Consider the following 18,606-nt stretch of genomic DNA (forward strand, 5'->3'; position numbering starts at 1 on the left):
AACATTTGTTTTTTTAGGTGAAAAAGTTTATTTAAGATTTCATTTAGATTCCCCACCTCTTATTGTCGAGCACAAGAATTATTTCAAAATATTTTACATCAATTGCGATCCCCTTTTTTTCTTAATTAAAGTTCTTTTTCTAAAAAAAACCAAAGGTTTCCACTAGATAGCCATTCAACTCACACGGTTCCAATACATGGAGACTCATCTGGAACCGTAAAATTCCCGTTTAAACAGAAAATAGGAACGAAATAGAAAGAGATTTCTCTACATTAGCTAAATCGAGTCAGAAATATGAATTATATTCTCCGCATTCATCCTACCACCAACTCTGCCCAAACGGATCGAGAAGGGAAATTATCCGAAACTATATTGAAAAGGGAAATTATCCGTTAAATTCTCGCAAATTTCTTAATTCATTTTTTGTTCAAACTGGGTTCGAGATTTCTCGCATAAAATCTCAAATCCAATCTCAACAAAAATAAATTAAAATTTTTTTGAGAATGAAGATCGAAATAAAGGGTCGAGAAAACTTCCATATCTCCACGATGAGTAGGGTTTCCAATAGATTTTTCTTTTATCAATAAAATAATTAAATTGCCTTTTCTTTAATTAGAATTATCAAGTGGAAAATCAATCATAGAACTAAAATATTTGGCCTTTACCCAACCACTACCTCCAATGCCATTCAACATTTTCCCTATGTTCATATATATATATGTGTGTTAAAATTAGAACAAATCAAGGCAATTTGAAGCAATAATGGATAATATTGGTAGCAAAGACTCCAAATTGAAGATAGAAGAAGAAGAAAACAATGATATCAAAGTCCAAGTATGGAAATACATATTTGGTTTCGTTGAAATGGCAGTCATAAAATGTGCCATAGAGCTCAAAATTGGCGACACAATCGAAGCCCATGGAGGCCTCATGACACTCACCGACCTATCATCTTCCTTAAATTGCTCTCCATTGCTTCTACACCGCATCCTACGCTTCCTCATCCATCGAGGAATTTTCAAAGAAGAGCCCACCAAAAGCTACGCCCAAACGCCCATGTCCCGGCTGCTCACAAGCAGTGGGGCGCACAGCTTGGCTCCCATGCATGTGTTAGAGAGCAGCCATGTGATGTTGGCGCCATGGCACAACTTGAGTGCATATCTCAAAGCCAATGATGGGGGGAGTCAGCCATTTGAGATGGCTCATGGGAAGGACTTGTGGAGGTATTGTGCAGCCAATTCGTCGCATAATAAGGTGATGAATGAGGGCATGGCTTCCTTTGCTCGGGTGGTTATTGTGCCGGCTGTATTGGAAAGGTGTGGAGGGGTTTTTGAGGGAGTTGGAAGTTTGGTGGATGTTGGAGGAGGAAATGGGAGTTGTTTGAGTGTTTTGGTGAAGGCTTTTCCTTGGATTAGAGGTATTAATTTTGATCTTCCACATGTTGTGTCTGTTTCACAAGAGTACGAGGGTGTTCGACATGTTGGTGGGAATATGTTCGATTTTGTCCCGAAGGCTGATGCTGCTTTCATCATGGTTTGTGCTTTATTTGTGTCTTTTAACACGTCTCTCTCATAGATTCTTAAGTCTCTAAAATTTTAACTCACGGTTTCTTTACTGTCGTTTTCATCTTTCTTACAAAAATATTTTTGTTATTTTCAAATTTTAGAATTGAATTTTGATGACGTTATAAAGTGGATAACGAAAGAAAAGTGAGTTTTCAAAAAGTCAAACAGTTAACAAATACGACTTAACCTACGTGTAACAGTCCAAGACCACCACTATCTGACATTGTCCAGCTTTCTCTTCTGAACTTTCCCTCAAGGTTTTTAAAATGCGTCAGTTAGGGAGAGGTTTCGACACCCTTGTAAAAAATATTGTGTTTTTCTCTCCAACCCATGTGAGATTTCACAATCCAGCCCCTTCGAGGCACAGCGTCCTTTCTGACACTCGTTCCCCTCTTCTAGAAAAAATGATAGTTATGGAACTCTATCAGATATACCGATTTGCTTCAGTGAAAAATTTGGCAGAAAAACCCCTGATATTGTGAGAACCACCTCCGAAACCCAAGATGAACGAAAGAGATTCCTTAGCAGAAAGGAGCTAATATAGCGTTCAAGGACCTTTCACTTCCCTTTCTACTCTTGTGCGGTATCGTCGAGCTAGGCATTATGCTTGATAGGGTCATGTTACGTTGTTGTAGTCTGACTACTATGCATGGTGCATCCATCTTATGGGATTTCAGGTTCGATGGTGTCGAGAAGGTATTAGCCCGCCCAAAGTTTCCTCCCAATTTCATTCATTTAATATCTCTATGGTGTCATTGAGATAAAAGTGGGATCTCACGCTATGACATTCGAGTAAAAGATAAATACATGAATGAACCAAGACAACAATCGAATGAGAGCAATTCCGAAGATAGAATAGTTAAGAAATGATTAAAAGAACTGAAAGTTACTGTCTATATTACTAACAAAATGCATCTTCTTTTTCAGTTCCTCGTCAACAACAGTCATACTATATTACAAACATTTTAAAACTTTGAGGACCCAAATAGAACAAACTTAAAAATTTCCGGACGATTAAACATTTTAAGAGTTCAAAAACCAAAATACGATTAAAACGTAAGCTTAACAACAAAAACCTACTATTTCTATCGTTTCGAGGTTCATTTATAATAGGATTACAAATATAAACCATTTGACTTTTGAGTTTGAACGTTATTGCAGAATGCTCTACACGATTGGGACGACGAAGATTGCATCAAAATTTTGAAGAATTGCAAAGAAGCGATCCCCGAAAAAACAGGTAAAGTGATCATTGTTGAAGTGGTCATTGACGAAAAGGACGAAAGCATGGTGTCCGATATAAGGTTGATGTTGGATATGATAATGATGGCTCATACTATCAAGGGAAAAGAAAGAACTCGAGAGGAATGGGCATATGTTCTTCAGCAGGCTGGTTTTAGTCGACATACCATCACTCCTACTTCTACTATCCAATCTATCATTCAAGGTTTCGTTTGATATCCATCCAAGAACACGAAATCAAGTTTATCCGTTTAATCTGTCTTTTCAGTACAACAAGTGGGACTCTCGAGCTCTCGAGAGATTTAAGCCCTCAACTTCGTAAGAAAGTAATTACTATTGAGTTATTTTTGTATTGACACTCGAGTTTATAGGGTATTGCTTCTATTTCGCATATATTTCGTCTTTAGTTTATCTTGTAAAAGCTTGTAACGATGATTCGAAAAATAAGAGTGGTCATGCTTTAAATATCCTATTTCGTTTGGAGTAATATTTTGACATACCATAATGCATGAAATATCATAAACGCATGAGAATTGTTAAAATGTATAAAGATATAGTTTAGATTTAAAAGAATGTTACAAAATTTTATGACGGGTACATTTTTTGTATTAGAGTTCGTGCGTCTTAGACTAAGCTTATGTGCGTATTAAAAAACGTTCGAAAGAATATGTACATGTATGTCAATCTAGCATAATTTTTAATTGATTAAAGAGCATGTTCTCGACTAGCCCGTAAAATGTTGGAATGTTACTCTCACGAGCATAACCCATTTAAATATATCATCCGAACTATAGTAAATTAGGGTTTAGTTGCAAGAGGAAAAAACTTGAGAGGTCATGCTTAACGACGTAGATAGAACTATTATATGTTATAGATGAGAACCGTCTATCGTCACTTCAATGATTATCTCTAAATTTTTATTTATTTATTTTTTTAATATATCTATTAATTCCTCTACTTAAAAAAATGTTTTTTAAAAACCCATTAACGTTTATTCAATTTTTTTAGTGTTAGTTTTTTTCTTTTTCCAAAAAGACCCATTAACATTTCAAAAGGCTTGTCTTTTTTCAGTACTTTTTTAAAAATATTAAAAAAAAATTTGGCAAAAGTTTATTCAAATAAATTAATGCTATACCTAAATGCCATTAATTAAGACCGTCATATTTGAAGATATATTTTAATAATTAGTTATGATATATTTTAATAATTACTTAAGAGTATATCTGAGATATTTTAGGAGTTGTTAGTAGCATCATTTATTTACCAGATTTAGTTATATATTTTTACTGTTCTTAGATATTAGTTGATAGTTTATCTATCATTTAAACGTGGTAAACATGAATGAAGATCATACTTTCGATTCTAATTCTATTCCTCGTTCTTAACTAAACTCTATAGTTTTAAAAGCTGTACCCATTTACTTTTTTTTTTTTTTAATTACGAATTTATGAAAACCTATAATCTTACAAGTTCGTACATTTATAATAATAATAATAAATAAATAAATATCGTGGTTGGAGATTGAGATGGAGAATAAAATCTACATCCTCATTTTACTACAGGAGAAACTCTCCCCGCTCCCTCCCTCTTTTTCTAGATAAACCGGAGTAGCAAGCTAAATGGATATATCTATTTTAAACTCAATATTTTTGCTTAATTATTTTTTTTATTTTTTTTATTTTCAGACTAACAATCAAGCAACAATATCGAACCAAAGTGCAAACAGATCGATAGGGCATTTATCTTGAGCATGCATAAAAAATAAAAAAAGATTGTTCCGTTTATAACGACTTATGTCCAAGATTTGAAATTCATATTCGGCACTTGATGCCCCTGGCATTCCCCTGCATTCCGTGTGACATGATCACTTTGTCTATACTCTTCCCTTCTTAAGAGTGAAGACTATCCCCTATAAACCAACACGTGCATTCCAAGAAAATTCTTAAAAGATCACCCAACATAGAACTGTTTAAGTAAAGCACGCTTAACCATGAAGTTCCTATAATTGAGTCACAAAAATTGAGTCAGGTGCACATTATTGGTATATATAATAACTTTCAATTTTTTAGCTGTCCACTCATATGAGTGTTTTATAATTGTCTAGATTGAAATAGTTTTTTTTTTTTTTTTTTTTTTTGAGAAAAATATTAATTTTAAAATTAAAAAAAGCGTCTATATGTCAACTCAGCAATGAAATAAATATAATAAATGTCGATTATCATTATTTCACTACATACCCTAAACCCTATTACTATTTTAATCGAATTTCAATGACCAAAAATATATTATTTTCATAATTTCAGTATTTAGATATTTTTTTAAAAATATTATCATAAATTAGTATTAAAGAATTTACACATGGTGCATGGAATTTTGTTAAAATTTTATAAATATAAATAAAATCAGCGTTTTAAAAGCATAGAAAAAGATTAAAAATAAACCAAATTGAAACTAATATAAAATATAAACCTACACCAGTAGAAATCATTTTAATTGAATTATTTATGTATAATAAAGATGATTTATGATTGATTTTAATTTATGATAATAGGTAGAGATGCTCATAGGGGCGAAGACGTGGACGTCTTTCCATCTTCATTCTTATTTTTAATTCTTATTTCTACTAAAATTTTCATTTATTTTTGTAGACGAACAATGGTTAAGGTTGGATTCCCTACCACAACTTTTTCTCTATTTTTTATATAATTTTTTTAGAATATATTTTATTTTTAATATAATTTTTATTTAAAAATAAATAAAATATCATAATAAATTCAATAATATTAAAAACAAAACATAATATAATGTACACTCAATGAGATCCCATATCCGTTGGGAGGTGAACGAAATATATTTTAGAAGAGCGTGGAAACCTCTTCTTGATAGACTCATTTTAAAAACCTTAAGAGGAAGCTCTAAAGAGAAAATCCAAATAGGACAACATCTACTGACAGTGGACTTGGACTATTACAGTTGGTATCAGAACCAGACACCGGACGATGTTACAGTTGGTATCAAAACTAGACACCAGGCGATGTTACAACTGGTATCAGAGTCAGACACTAGGCGATGTGCCAACAAGGACGCTTCCTCGAAGGGGATGGATTGTGGGGGGTCTCACATCGATTGGAGAAGGGAACAAGCGTCAACGAGGACACTAAACTCCGAAGGGGGTGAATTGTGAGATCAGAAAGCCCAAGAAATGCAATATCTGCTATCATTGGACTCGGACTGATGCTGGGTCTCGAAGAGGATAGATTGTGAGATTGGAAAGTCCAAAGTGGAAAAAACCTAAAAAAGACAACGACCGCTAGAGACGTACTTAAAGCTAGGGGTTACAAAGCCCATTTGCTCAAAGCCTTCACACATATATAATATGCATGTATAGAATCATATTGTATTAAGAACTGGGAAGACATTCAAGTAAGAGATAATATCACATCAATGGAAATTACGCCAAAGGAACCTTCCTGGAAGAGAGAAGAAGAAGAAGAAGAAGAGGCAAAGATCCAAATATACAAATACGTATTTGGGTTCGCAGAAGCAGCAGTAATCAAATGCGCCATAGAGCTTAAAATCCCTGATGCCATTGGAAGCCATGGAAGCCCCATGACGCTATCACAGCTCTCCTCTGCTTTAAACTGCTCTCCACCACTTTTATTCCGCATCTTGCGCTTCCTCGTCCACCGCGGCATCTTCAAACAACAAACCACCGCTGAAGGCCCCATAGCCTATTCCCAAACGCCATTGTCCCGCATGCTCACGACCATGGCTCCCTTGCTTCTGCTAGAGAACAGCCCCACAATGGTCGCACCATGGCATAATCTAAGTGCTAAGGTCAAGGCCGATGCGGCGGGTCATAGTAATCTATTTGAAGCAGCTCATGGTAAGGACATTTGGAGCTATGCTGCAGCAAATCCAGCATTCAACGTGCTGTTTAATGAGGGATTGGGTTGTAATGCTAGAGTGGTTACTTTGCCTGCAATACTTGGAAGTTGTAGAGATATGTTTAATGGGGTTGGGAGTTTGGTGGATGTGGGAGGAGGTAATGGGACTACTTTGAGCGTTTTGGTAAAGGCTTGCCCATGGATGAAAGGTATTAACTTTGATCTTCCAAATGTTGTGAACACTTCACAAGAATACGAGGGTGTGCAACATGTTGGTGGCAGTATGTTTGATTATGTCCCCAAGGCTGATGCTGCTTTCTTCATGGTAAGTATAGCTTGTAGTTTGTAGTTATGTATATAATAGCTCAAGTCTACCGCTAGTAGATATTATCCTCCTTTTCTTTTTCCTTCCAAGCTTTCCAATCAAGGTTTTTAAAATGTGTTTGCTCTGTTTCCACACCCTTGTTAAGAATATTTTGTTCTACTCCCTAACATATGTGGGATCTCACAATCGGTTGGGGAGGAGGACGAAGCATTTTTTATAAGGGTGAGGAAATAGAGAAGATGCGTTCTAAAAACTTTGAGGGCAAGCCCAAAAAAGACAATATCTGCTAGCAGTGAGGTTAGTCGGTTACAAATGGTATCAGAGTCAGACATCAGACGATGTACCAATGAGTAGGCTGAGCCTCGAAGGGGGTGGACATGAGGCAGTGTGCCAAAGACGTTGGGCCCTAAAGGGGGGTGGATTATGAGATCCACATCAGTTGGGGAAGAGAACGAAACATTTTTCATAAGGGTATAGAAAGTGAAACTCAAATAAAACAATATCTATTAACAGTGGGGTTAGGCTTAGGCTTAAGCTGTTACTATATATATATATATTAAGCTAGGCCTATATTATATATTAAGCTGGTTTGATAACATTTTTATTTCTTGATTTTCTTTTAACATGAAATGAATTGCAGTGGATTCTACATGCTTGGGATGATGAAGAGTGCATCAAAATTTTGAAGAACTGCAAGGAAGCTATTCCAGAAAATACAGGAAAAGTGATGATTGTAGATACAGTGATTGATGAAAAAGAGGAAAATAAGTTGCTTATGGATATAAGGTTAACTTTAGATATCATGTTGATGACTCGTTTTCGAAAGGGAAGAGAAAGAACAGGTGAAGAATGGGCAAACCTACTTAAGAAGGCTGGTTTTAGTCGATGCATAATTACACCCATTGTTGGAGTTGTTCCATCAATCATTCAAGCTTTTATTTCATAAACAACAAAATGGGATTTTAGTACTTTTGGGCTATGGCTTCTTTCATGTACTTTGGTTTCTAAAATAAATGGGTATCCTAGGTCGAAGTTTACGTTGATGTGTTAGACAATAAATAAAATAACTATTCATATTCTCTTCATATCTAAAATTTTCTCTCAAAACTGTAACAAGCTCAAGCTTATCGCTAATAGATATGGTCTTTTTTAGGTTTTTTCCTCACGATTTTAAAACTTATCCGATAAGGAGAAGTTTCCACACTCTTATAAGGAATGTTTTGTTCCCCTTTCCAACCGATGTGGGATCTCACAAAAACGTTCCTTTTTTCCCTTCCCTTTTCTTGATTTTTCTTCTATCCTCACTCGACTACTAGTAATTTGCACGATAAATCTTTGTGGTTTCTCTATATAGCTCCAAATACTTGATTCCTACCAAACAAACAAAAAGTGTAAAATTGACTAATTAAGCATGAAAACCAGTAAGAAATAAGCCTTAGAAATGGCTCCAAATGTGACTTAGTTCCAAGTTTCAATCACTAATATCCCTATAAGAATGCCTTCAAACAGAGTTTTATCTCCAAACTTTTCCACTACAACAGCTCTTACGCTTAGTAGTTTAACTTCTGTCTACTAGTCAAACGTACGAATCCAAATCACTTAAGGGTACCCTAACTTAGTCTACTGGTCAAACATACGAATTCAGATCATTTAAGGGTACCCTAATTTATGGAGGTAGCTCTTTCTATTAAAAGATTAAGAGCTAGCAAGACTATACTTCAAACTGCAAATATTTGTTCATATTCTCCATTAATAACTTAATGATTAACAAATTGCTCAAGACTGACCTCCCCTGCTCCAAAGTTCATTTCTGTAAAGATTGCAAGAATCTACCCTGACAGAGCAAATTAACAACAAAATGAGAGTTTGTTGACAATTATAAAATTAGAACTATCATTTAACTCATAAAATACCTGCATAAAGCATCAGTTGGATTTCTTTGTATTGTTAGCTGTGTTTTCAGGTAGCGTGAAAAGCGCAGAGAGCTTGTGTTGGTTGATGATTAAGCTCAAAACGGCTGTGTTTGCAGCCAAGAACAAGATGCTTGCCATCCACAGTTGAATCAACACATTCTTTCCCTTGAACTCCAGCAAATAACCCCACATCAGCCAGTGAAGCTGTGCTCCCGTCCAGATCGATATCGATAACAGACCTTTCCATTTGAACTTCATCTTACTCCAAGGAAGAATCAAAGGTAGAAGACAGAAGAACCAGACAAAATATTGTGCTGTGATCACCTGTTGATCAAAAACTCTCAAAAAAGTACAAATGTTCGAACCATAGTTTTAGATTGGTGTCAAGAAACACAGTTCTAGCAGAATTAACTCGAAAAAAAACCATCTATCAACAGGAATCATAGCTCTAGCTCTAACATTTTTGGATCAGAAACAGATTTCAGTGCAAACCTTGTTGAATGCCACAAATGCTACAGTCTGTGCAAACCAGCAGAATGCGAGGTCTTGAGAAAACGAAAAAACGAGAACGAGCTGCACTACCAACTGGGGCAGAAATGAAATGAGCTTCTCCACGACCGAGAACTCGTGTTCATGGTGCAGATAGATGTGGTAGAAATAAATAGAGAAATTGTGCCTTGGGTCAGTACGTGTAAGATGATAGAGCAGCGCCTCGTGCAGAAATTCCCAACCATATAGATAATAGAACAATCCAGTGCAGAAAGTGAAAATCGAACTGGAAATGAGGCCAAAAAGTATTCTTTCCTTCGTCATCATGGTTCTTATAAGAAACCATGGACTAAAACTATGAGCCAACCTCAATCCTAACTTGCTCTGAGGAGCCTCTTCATCACGCTGACTCCATTTCTGAAGAGCGGGGCTCTGATCAGATTTGAATAGATTTGGATTGAGAATCAGAAGAATTGGAAGGGCATAGATGATCGGGTAGATTCTGAAATGGACGACAAGTCCATACCAAAATGCAGCTTGTAGCAACTGGCCTGTTACAGGAAAAGAGAGTTATACTAGACTACAGATGGGTAATCTACTAACAAACGCACGAATATCCCAGTAAACAGCTACATCCCACGATCTAAACAGTAATTTTTCTAGGCTACTGCATATTTCCATCAATTATATACACTACATGGCAAAGTTCTTTTTTTTTCCTTAATTTTAGTTTCACAGCATCCGAAGTAAAGATGTAACAGTCCAAGCCCACTGCTAGCAGATATTGTCTACTTTTGCCTGTTAGTATCGCCGTCAGCCTCACAATTTTGAAACACGTCTGGGGACAGGTTTCCACACATTTATAAAAAATGTTTCGTTTCCTCTCCAACCAATGTGGGATCTCACAATCCACCTCCTTAGGAGAGGAGCGTCCTCGCTGGCACACCATTGGGAATCTGGCTCTAATACCATTTGTTATAGCCCAAACCCACCGCTAGCAAATATTGTCCGCTTTGGCCTGTTAGTAGTGCCGTCAGCCTCACGGTTTTAAAATGTGTCTGCTAGAGAGAGGTTTCCACACCCTTATAAGGAATGTTTCGTTCCCCTCTCCAACCAATGTGGGATCTCACAATCCACCCCCTTGGGAGTCTAGCGTCCTCGTTGGCACACCGTTTGGAACCTAACTCTGATGTCATTTGTAACAATTTAAGCCCACTACTAACAAACATTGTCTGCTTTACCCAGTTAGTATAGCCATCAGCCTCACAGTTTTGAAACGTGTCTGCTAGGGATAAGTTTCCACACACTTATAAGGAATGCTTCATTCCCTTCTCCAACCAATAGAATCTCACAAAAGAATTCGAACATCTGACCTCATAGTATATGTATTGCCTCAACGAATTGAGTCATACTCAAATTGACACTAAATGACTAAGTCACTTGTTATGCAAATAAGTTTGAAAATTAGCCCAACTTGTCATGTTAACTCCTACCTATTCTTCCAAACTACAACTTTGACGAATTAATTTTAGCAACTTCACATAATTGACACAGTTCCATCTGTAACTGAGAGAGAAAAGAAACTTACACCGTTCATCAGACACAAAAGGATCTTCAGAACCATTGCACAAACAAGAGGCTCGCAGTTTCCTCTGGTGCCAATAGTAAACGTAAACGGGTTAAAAAGCCAAACCATAACAGAACCAATGCACAAATTCTCTGGAACACCACGTTTCTTCAAAATGGTACGTATAAAGAAGCCGACGAGCAAATCTAGACAGAATCAAGACAACCGATTCAGAAACCAACAGAAAATCATAATTCAACGAATCGAATGAAAAGGTGAAGGTACCTGACGCTGAAAATAGAAATTTTCCCCAACAGCGATGGAAGATAGAGTTCGGTATGAGCAAAAATGCGAGCAACGGTGAGTATCTGTAAGTGGATCTCAGATAAGGGGACTTTCCGGACGCCATTAGAGAAGCAGCGTCTGAGAATACGATGTAATCGACATCAGTATATCTAACCTCCATGTGCGCATCCTGCCACTCACCGTAGATGATAAGTACCGACCTGAAGATCGCTGAGAGAGTCAGCAGGGAGCCGAAGCTAAAGGACGTCATTGCTGTGCTGCAAACAAAAATGGCCGACGAAACACGGGACGACGCGAGGAAATGGGGGAGACGAAAGAGGCCTTGGGCCTCTAAGGAAATTGAAGCCCATGGGCCACGGGTATTGGGCCCAGCAATCTGGGCCCAACCACTTCCGAGGAATGTAAGATCTTTTCCAAACTATATTTCTTAAAACGTCAGTTTTTATGAAAATATTTAAAGATTGTATTAATTATCTAACATTATTTTAATTAATTTCTTTTTATTATAATATAACTACTCTTCGGGGCCAGCGTCCTCGCTGGCACCCATTCTCCTCTCCAACTGATGTACGATCTCACAATCCACCTTCTCCGAGGCCAGCATCCTCGCTGGCACTCGTTTCCCACTTCAACCAATGTAAGATCTCACAATCCACCCCTCTAGATATTGTTCTTTTTGGGCACTTCGTTCCTTTCTCTAACCGATGTGGGATCTCATAATCTACCTCGTTCAGGGCCAGCATCCTCGCTAGCACTCGTTCCTCTCTCCAACCGATATGGGATCTCACAATCCATCCTCTTTTAGGGCCAACGTCCTCACTCGCACTCATTCCTCTCTCCAATCAACGTGGGATCTCACAATTCACCCCCCTTCGGGGCCCAACATCCTCAAGAGCACACCACCCGGTGTCTAGCTCTGAAATCATTTGTAACAACTCAATCCCACCGCCAACAGACATTTACCCTCTTTGAACTTTTCCTTTCGAGCCTCCCCTCGAAGTTTTTAAAATATGTCTTATAGGAAGAGGTTTTCACACCCTTATAAAGAATGTTTCGTTTCCCTCCTCAATCGACATGGGATCTCAAATATAAATTCACAATCTTTCCCCTTAATTAGCTAACGTGGAACTCCTCTCCCACGTTCCACGTTGCCTTGACTTGAGAGATTGCAAAAGCATTCGGGATGAAGCGCTTCGAGCTATCGAGACTATTCCAAAACCGAAAGACATTACTTTTGGACATGTCCAATATGAGTGATTACGACCTCACTAGTCTCCTTGTTTGTTAGAAGTTGCAAGAAGCTCGTCTTATGCTGCAGTTTTGCAATCGACTAGAAGCAAGTTTGCGATATCCTATGCATCAACGTACACTCATTGGTGATGTCTCGGTCATGGCCTTAGCCTCCATGCAAGGAGTTGGGAGCCAACTGGTTCGATATCTCAAACATGGTCGATGCACCACTACGACGAGGTGGATGAATTTGAACCGTGGCTCTTTGATGGCGAGGTTAAGATCAAGGACAATGATGATGTGACAGATGCTAAAAATGATGCAGCGCTAATCCTATAATTTTTTTTAAATGAGTCCCTAGCCTTTAATAACGGTCTCGTAATTCTTTAAACTTTTAATTTTGAACCTAATAAACACTTAAATTTTAAATTTGTTTCTTCTAGATTCTGGCTTTTTCGTTTTAATTCGAATTTATTATACACAAAATTTAAATTTATATTTGATAAATAAATTAATTTTTAAAATATTTCTATAGTTAAAACTTAAAATTAAATATTAAACATTATGTAACGTATAAAATAATAGTCACGGAATTCATTTTTATATTCTCAATTATTTTATTACTGAATTAAATAATAATAATCATTTCTATAATTGGTAGCTTAGCATAATAATAATAATTCATTAACCATATAAACTACTCTATCTTATATAATTAAATTGATTATATATTTTTTTAATATGAAATTTGGCTTTTTAATTTTTGTTTTTTTTTAAATATTTGAAATATTAGGAAAAAAAAACCCCAAATTTGGAATCACAATCCTCTTTGACCAGCTGACCTGGCATGCTTATCAGGAAAATTACGTGGACAAAGAAACGAAACAATTGAAAGTGATTGTTTAAAATTTGCATTAAATAATAAGGAATATTTTGACATCCAATTTGGTAAGTAAACTTCACCGACCTATAGTTTAACAGGTAAAAGTACTCGTAAATGCTAGCGGTGGGTCTGAGCCGTTCCAATTGGTATCAAAGCCAGGTGTCAAACGATATGCCAGCGAGGAGGCTATTCCCTAAATGGAGTAGACACGAGGTGGTGCGCCAGTAAGGACGCTGGGCCCTGAAGGGGGGGTGAATTGTTATATCCCACATTGGTTGGGGAGGAGAACGAAACACTCTTTATAGGGGTGTGAAAATCTTTCCCTAGCAGACGCGTTTTAAAACCTTGAGGGGAAGCTCAAAGATGACAATATCTGCTAGCGGTGGGCTTGAACCGTTACATGTCGATCTGGAACCAAGATGACAAGATGAGATGGGACGTTGCATTGAGAGACCTTGACCTTGAGTAGAGACAAAGTCAAGCCGAATGACTTGGCCTAGTATAGAGGCAAGTTGGTTGTGTCGCATAAGATTAAACATGCACGCACAAGCAGCAAGTGTGGTCGAACAAACGTGGATTCTGCAGATAAGTTAGCATAAATCAAAGTTGAAAACCTATTACAAACTCTGACCAAAAAAGAATAATGATTAGACAAAATCCGAAATTATTGGCGGAAAACCAGGGTTAAAATGGTAAATGAAAAGGCGAAGCATTAATAAAACATTAATTATTTTAAAAAGTCCAAAAAAAAACCAACAAAACTTTGGGTCTATGTCTGTCGGTAATCTTGTTGGTTCGCATCAGCCTCCACCAGTTCTTGCTTCTTCAATCGTGGCTTTGTTTTCTTAATTTTGATACCCTTAGTGGAATTCTTTCTTGGACACAACTACCCCTTTTCTTTTTTTACTTTTTATTTCCTCCTCTTTTTAATTTTACATTTAGTCCCTCATCCACATTTATTTCTTTTTCTGCCTCTCAATTTTTAAAAAATATCTAAATCATCCCTCAAACTTCGATTTTTAACTTCCAATGTTAAATTATATTTTGAATCCAATAAAACGTTATACTCTCAATTACGTGTCTAATAGATTTATAAATTTTAAAACACAACACTTAATAAATCTAAAATTAAAAGTTTAGAGACTTATTAGACACATGATCAAAGATTTATTAGACACGTGATCATTAAAAGTTTAGAGACTTATTAGACACAGATCGAAAGCTTGGGAACTTATTTATAAGGTTGACTCGACCAACCTAGATGGGTTGGTTTTTTTTTTTTTTTTTCAGTCCGTGTAAAACTCCAATTCCACCGCTAGTAGATATTGTCCTTTTTGGGCTTTTCCCTTTCGGGCTTCCCCTCAAGGCTTTAAAACGCGTCTGTCAGGGGGAAGGTTTTCACACCCCTTATAAGGGTGTTTTGTTCTCCTCCCCAACCAATGTGGGACATCACAGTTTGGGTCGGTTCACATTTTTTCAATCTGAACATAACGTTACAACTTTATCTTATTTTCAAGATTATTATAAAAATTAAGAATATTTAACGTTTGTCGCTAATGTTAATGTTGCATCGTGATTTATAAATATGTGATGTTTGAATTTTTACGAGATTTTAGTTATTAATGAAATACTAATTTTTTTAAATAATAAAAAATGAAAAAGAACAACCCACCAGCCTAACTGCACGCCAACCTAGATTCCACAAAGGGTGATTCCATGGCATGGTTCAACAAATCAGCCATGTCGTCCTACCTATTTAAAGTTTGAGAATAGGTCGAGAGTGTTGTGCCCTCAATGCCTCTAATCATTGGCTTTACCCATCGCTCAGTGAGAATTACGTTACAAGACAGCCCTTGAGACTCATCCGTCACAAAGGCTTAGCCAACGACACGTGCCTTGAAATTTCATCGTGACGAGATAGATCACTGCAATTGTTTGTCAAACTCTATTCAGATCGTTCAAATCATCAATCTAACCAATTCGAAATTCTAAACTAGTTCAAAAGATTTTTCCGATAGACTTATTAATAATAAACATTAATGGTCAAAATTAAATGATTTTAAGATGAGATTTGAAAATTTGTCCCCCAAATAGCATAGCTTTAATTAATCATGGGTAAAATTCCATTAAAGATGAATGGTCACTTTAAATTCAAATTTCTTCCATGTAATCATTACCGATTATAGAAATTGAATTTCTTTTATTTATTTATTTATTAATAAATATTGTATTATTATTTTTTGGCCAACAAATGCCACGTCACACCCATGGTCTTGTCTTTTAAATACAATCAACAAGCTTATCTTATCTCTATCTTAATTGGCCTTCTTTATTGATAGAAACTATTCATACCTCTACCCAATTGATTTAATATATACGTTCATACTATCATAATTTAACGACCGATTTTTAATTAAAAAGTAATTCCGTTAAAAAAAATTAATGACTTGAAAATTTTGACTAACCCAATTTTATCTGTGTCGTTTGAATTAAATCACGAACTTATTTGAATTGAGTTGGATTTAACTAAATGAAAAAACTGTATGAATTGAATTGATTCGTGACTGTTTTTTATTACGATTATATAAACATATTTATTTTATTTTATTTTAATCGGAAGACTATTTTTTATTATTATTTAGAATGTGATTTTTCAAAATATATACTAAATTTTTTACTTTTATTAAAAATAAAATTCGAATATGACTCAAACAACTCGAGCTATTCCAAAAATTTATAGTTGGGTTGGGTTGAAAAATTTTAGAACGGGAATAATTAGGTTGGGTTTCAACAATGTTGTAGCTCGGTCCAACCTAACCCCCGAACACTTCTATTAAAAAGTTAGATGTTCGAATCTCTCGTTTTTTTTTCATTTTATATAAAGATAGTATTTGGTTTACAAAAGGGTGGAAAACAACTCGATCTTATTCCCGAACTACAAGAGCTAGGGCACCATTATTTCATCCTAATAAATTACAATTTGCGTAAAATATCAACCAAATAAAACTATTAATCCATTTTGCTTGGACCATTTATAGTTTTCAAAGTAACAAATTGCCTAAAGCTAATGAGCCTAAATTATTTTTGATGTGATAGAACAAATAAATAAGATACAAGTTCTTGAATTTTTATATTTATTGCTATTTGTCCTTAAATTTAAGAAAAATAATGTTACATAGATCCTTATCTTTTGATTTTATGTCTTTTATATATCATAGAAATTAGGATTGTGAGATCTCACCACAGTTTTTGTTTGAGGAAGAATAAAGAATTGCTTATAAGTGTGTGGAAATCTCTCATTAACAGACGCGTTTTAAAATCATGAGGCCAATAGCGAGTGGACAATATCTACTAGCGGGACTAAGACTATTACAAATGGTATCAGAGTTAGACACTGAGCAGTGGGCCAATAAGACGCTGATGTCCAAGGATGGTGGATCATAGACTGTGAGGTCCTACATTGGTTGGAGATGAAAAAAAGGTGCGGAAACCTTTTTTTTTTTTTTTAGACGTGAGGTTGACAGTAATGTGTAACGAGCCAAAACGAACAACCACATTTGTCGGAGAGGAGAAAGGGTGTGGAAATCTTTTATATTATATTATATTATATATATATCTAAAGGAAACTGTAAGGTTGACGGTAATACGTAACGGGCAAAAGTGGACAACCACATTTGTTAAAGAGGAGAGAGGGTGTCGAATCATTTTTTTTTTAACCGTGAGACTAATGACAATACATGATGAGCCAACGTAGACAACTTCGGCTAGCAGTAGCCTCTATTACAAAAAAAAAAAATATATATATATATATACTATTCAAAAAATTTCCAAAATTTATATATTTATCCGGACACTTATTAGACATAAAATTTAATACATCGATGATTTTTTAAAAACTTATATATTTGACCTTTTTTAAATTTAGGGATTAAAATATAAACTTAAAATTTAAGAATTAAATTTGTAATCTAGTGAATTATTTTTGATACAATGAACCTGGACGCATTTGTTGGTCGGCGGTTCTTCAATCAACCGGCTTAGCGTTCACCTCAGCTTTCGGCGGCGTTTTCCGATGAATCCCGTGACGCTGTTTGCCAACGGGTTGCTTTAATTAGTTGGAAGTTGGAGTTAGTTTTACACTTTGAGATACATTGTAATAAATGAACCCCAAACAAATTAATTTACTTTAAATTCTTAAAACTTAAAAGATATTTTAAAATTCATATCCCGACTAAATTTATAATTTGATCAATTATTTATTTTGTAATGAACATAGACGAACTTATTGATTCATTGAACTTGGTCGTAGTTGATTAACTTTTGGTTTTTTTTATACAAACTTCCGTTGGCGTTTTCCGATGGATATGATGATTTTAATCAATAATTTTTTTTGTTCTTAGGTTTTGTGAATAGTTTTCGTTTCGACCCTACATTTCAAAATGTTCAACTTATTCTCAAGTTTTGAGCTCAATTTCACTATGATCTACAGGTCCCGAAATTTTACATTTTTACCTTTAAATTTGAGTTTTGTTTTCATTTAGTCTTTACGATCTTTTGCATTGGTTTTCGTCCCCGACAACTCTTTTTTCTTTTGGTTGACTCTGAGAGGTTATGGCGTGAGATCCCACATCGGTTGGAAAAGTAAACGAAACATTTCTTATAAAGGTGTGAAAACGTCTATTCAATGAGCACATTTTAAAATTTTGATGACAATATTTGTTAGCGGTAGGCTTATGTTGTTATAATCATGAGAATATTATTGCATATCCACTTGACTAATTGATTTGGTGGTTTTATCTCGAGCGACTAGTTAAAATATCTCGATAAAAAAAATTAGAAAAATAAAATGCAAACATTAATGATGAGGCCATTTTTTGAAATCCTAGGATATTTTCCCTGGGTCCCACGGTGCAGACTTAGGGGTCCACCTCGCCAATGCTCAAAGCGTCACCAACGGTAGAAGATCGACTTTTCTACTAGATTTGAAATCTGGTCCATTGATAGGGCCAGATCAGCAATAAAATAGATCCCACCCAATCTTGAAATTCCGACAATCCAGATCAGGGCCAGGTCAGCCTCGGTAGCTCCCCATATTGACTTGTCTCACTTGGTCGTAAATAAAAAAGGATAATGTTTTTTATTATAATAATAATTATTGTTATTTGTTATTAATTAAATAATGGCTATATTCTAATATTC

The 18,606-nt window shown here is 35.6% G+C and overlaps 3 protein-coding genes across 8 annotated transcripts; 2 read left to right on the forward strand and 1 right to left on the reverse strand.

Annotated features, from left to right (window-relative positions):
- Window positions 1-726: 726 nt before the first annotated feature.
- LOC111455162 (xanthohumol 4'-O-methyltransferase-like) lies at window positions 727-3,277 on the forward strand. The gene is made up of 2 exons (XM_023096721.1): window positions 727-1,533; window positions 2,727-3,277. The coding sequence occupies exons 1-2, from the start codon at window positions 763-765 to the stop codon at window positions 3,021-3,023; spliced, it is 1,068 nt and encodes a 355-aa protein (XP_022952489.1). The 5' UTR covers window positions 727-762; the 3' UTR covers window positions 3,024-3,277.
- A 2,878-nt stretch (window positions 3,278-6,155) lies between these two features.
- On the forward strand, window positions 6,156-8,062 carry LOC111455161 (xanthohumol 4'-O-methyltransferase-like). Its single transcript, XM_023096719.1, has 2 exons — window positions 6,156-7,019; window positions 7,660-8,062. Exons 1-2 carry the CDS (start codon window positions 6,252-6,254, stop codon window positions 7,963-7,965), a joined length of 1,074 nt encoding a protein of 357 aa, XP_022952487.1. The 5' UTR covers window positions 6,156-6,251; the 3' UTR covers window positions 7,966-8,062.
- A 228-nt stretch (window positions 8,063-8,290) lies between these two features.
- Window positions 8,291-11,576, reverse strand: LOC111455159 (GPI mannosyltransferase 1-like). 6 transcript variants are annotated; one of them, XR_002712546.1, is made up of 6 exons: window positions 11,274-11,576; window positions 11,012-11,194; window positions 9,425-9,972; window positions 8,937-9,256; window positions 8,807-8,848; window positions 8,291-8,390 (listed from the first exon to the last, which is right to left on the reverse strand). XR_002712546.1 is itself a non-coding variant. In XM_023096717.1 (5 exons), exons 1-4 carry the CDS (start codon window positions 11,542-11,544, stop codon window positions 8,945-8,947), a joined length of 1,314 nt encoding a protein of 437 aa, XP_022952485.1. In that variant the 5' UTR covers window positions 11,545-11,576; the 3' UTR covers window positions 8,291-8,848; window positions 8,937-8,944. The 6 variants fall into 6 exon arrangements, 4 of the variants coding, with proteins under 4 accessions (XP_022952485.1, XP_022952483.1, XP_022952486.1 ...); XR_002712545.1 differs by having other exon boundaries at window positions 8,807-8,853; XM_023096717.1 differs by having other exon boundaries at window positions 8,291-8,848.
- Between the last annotated feature and the right edge of the window lie 7,030 nt (window positions 11,577-18,606).

Source organism: Cucurbita moschata, unplaced genomic scaffold (genome assembly GCF_002738365.1).
Source record: "Cucurbita moschata cultivar Rifu unplaced genomic scaffold, Cmos_1.0 Cmo_Scf00017, whole genome shotgun sequence".
Taxonomy (NCBI): domain Eukaryota; kingdom Viridiplantae; phylum Streptophyta; class Magnoliopsida; order Cucurbitales; family Cucurbitaceae; genus Cucurbita; species Cucurbita moschata.

Coding starts and splice junctions, on each gene's coding strand:
- LOC111455162 (XM_023096721.1), top strand. CDS start 763: ATGGATAATATTGGTAGCAAAGACTCCAAATTGAAGATAGAAGAAGAA. Junction 1,534..2,726: donor CTGATGCTGCTTTCATCATG/GTTTGTGCTTTA, acceptor ACGTTATTGCAG/AATGCTCTACACGATTGGGA.
- LOC111455161 (XM_023096719.1), top strand. CDS start 6,252: ATGGAAATTACGCCAAAGGAACCTTCCTGGAAGAGAGAAGAAGAAGAA. Junction 7,020..7,659: donor CTGATGCTGCTTTCTTCATG/GTAAGTATAGCT, acceptor AATGAATTGCAG/TGGATTCTACATGCTTGGGA.
- LOC111455159 (XM_023096717.1), bottom strand. CDS start 11,544: ATGACGTCCTTTAGCTTCGGCTCCCTGCTGACTCTCTCAGCGATCTTC. Junction 11,195..11,273: donor ATTTCTATTTTCAGCGTCAG/GTACCTTCACCT, acceptor GATTCTGTCTAG/ATTTGCTCGTCGGCTTCTTT. Junction 9,257..9,424: donor CATTTGTGGCATTCAACAAG/GTTTGCACTGAA, acceptor TTTGATCAACAG/GTGATCACAGCACAATATTT.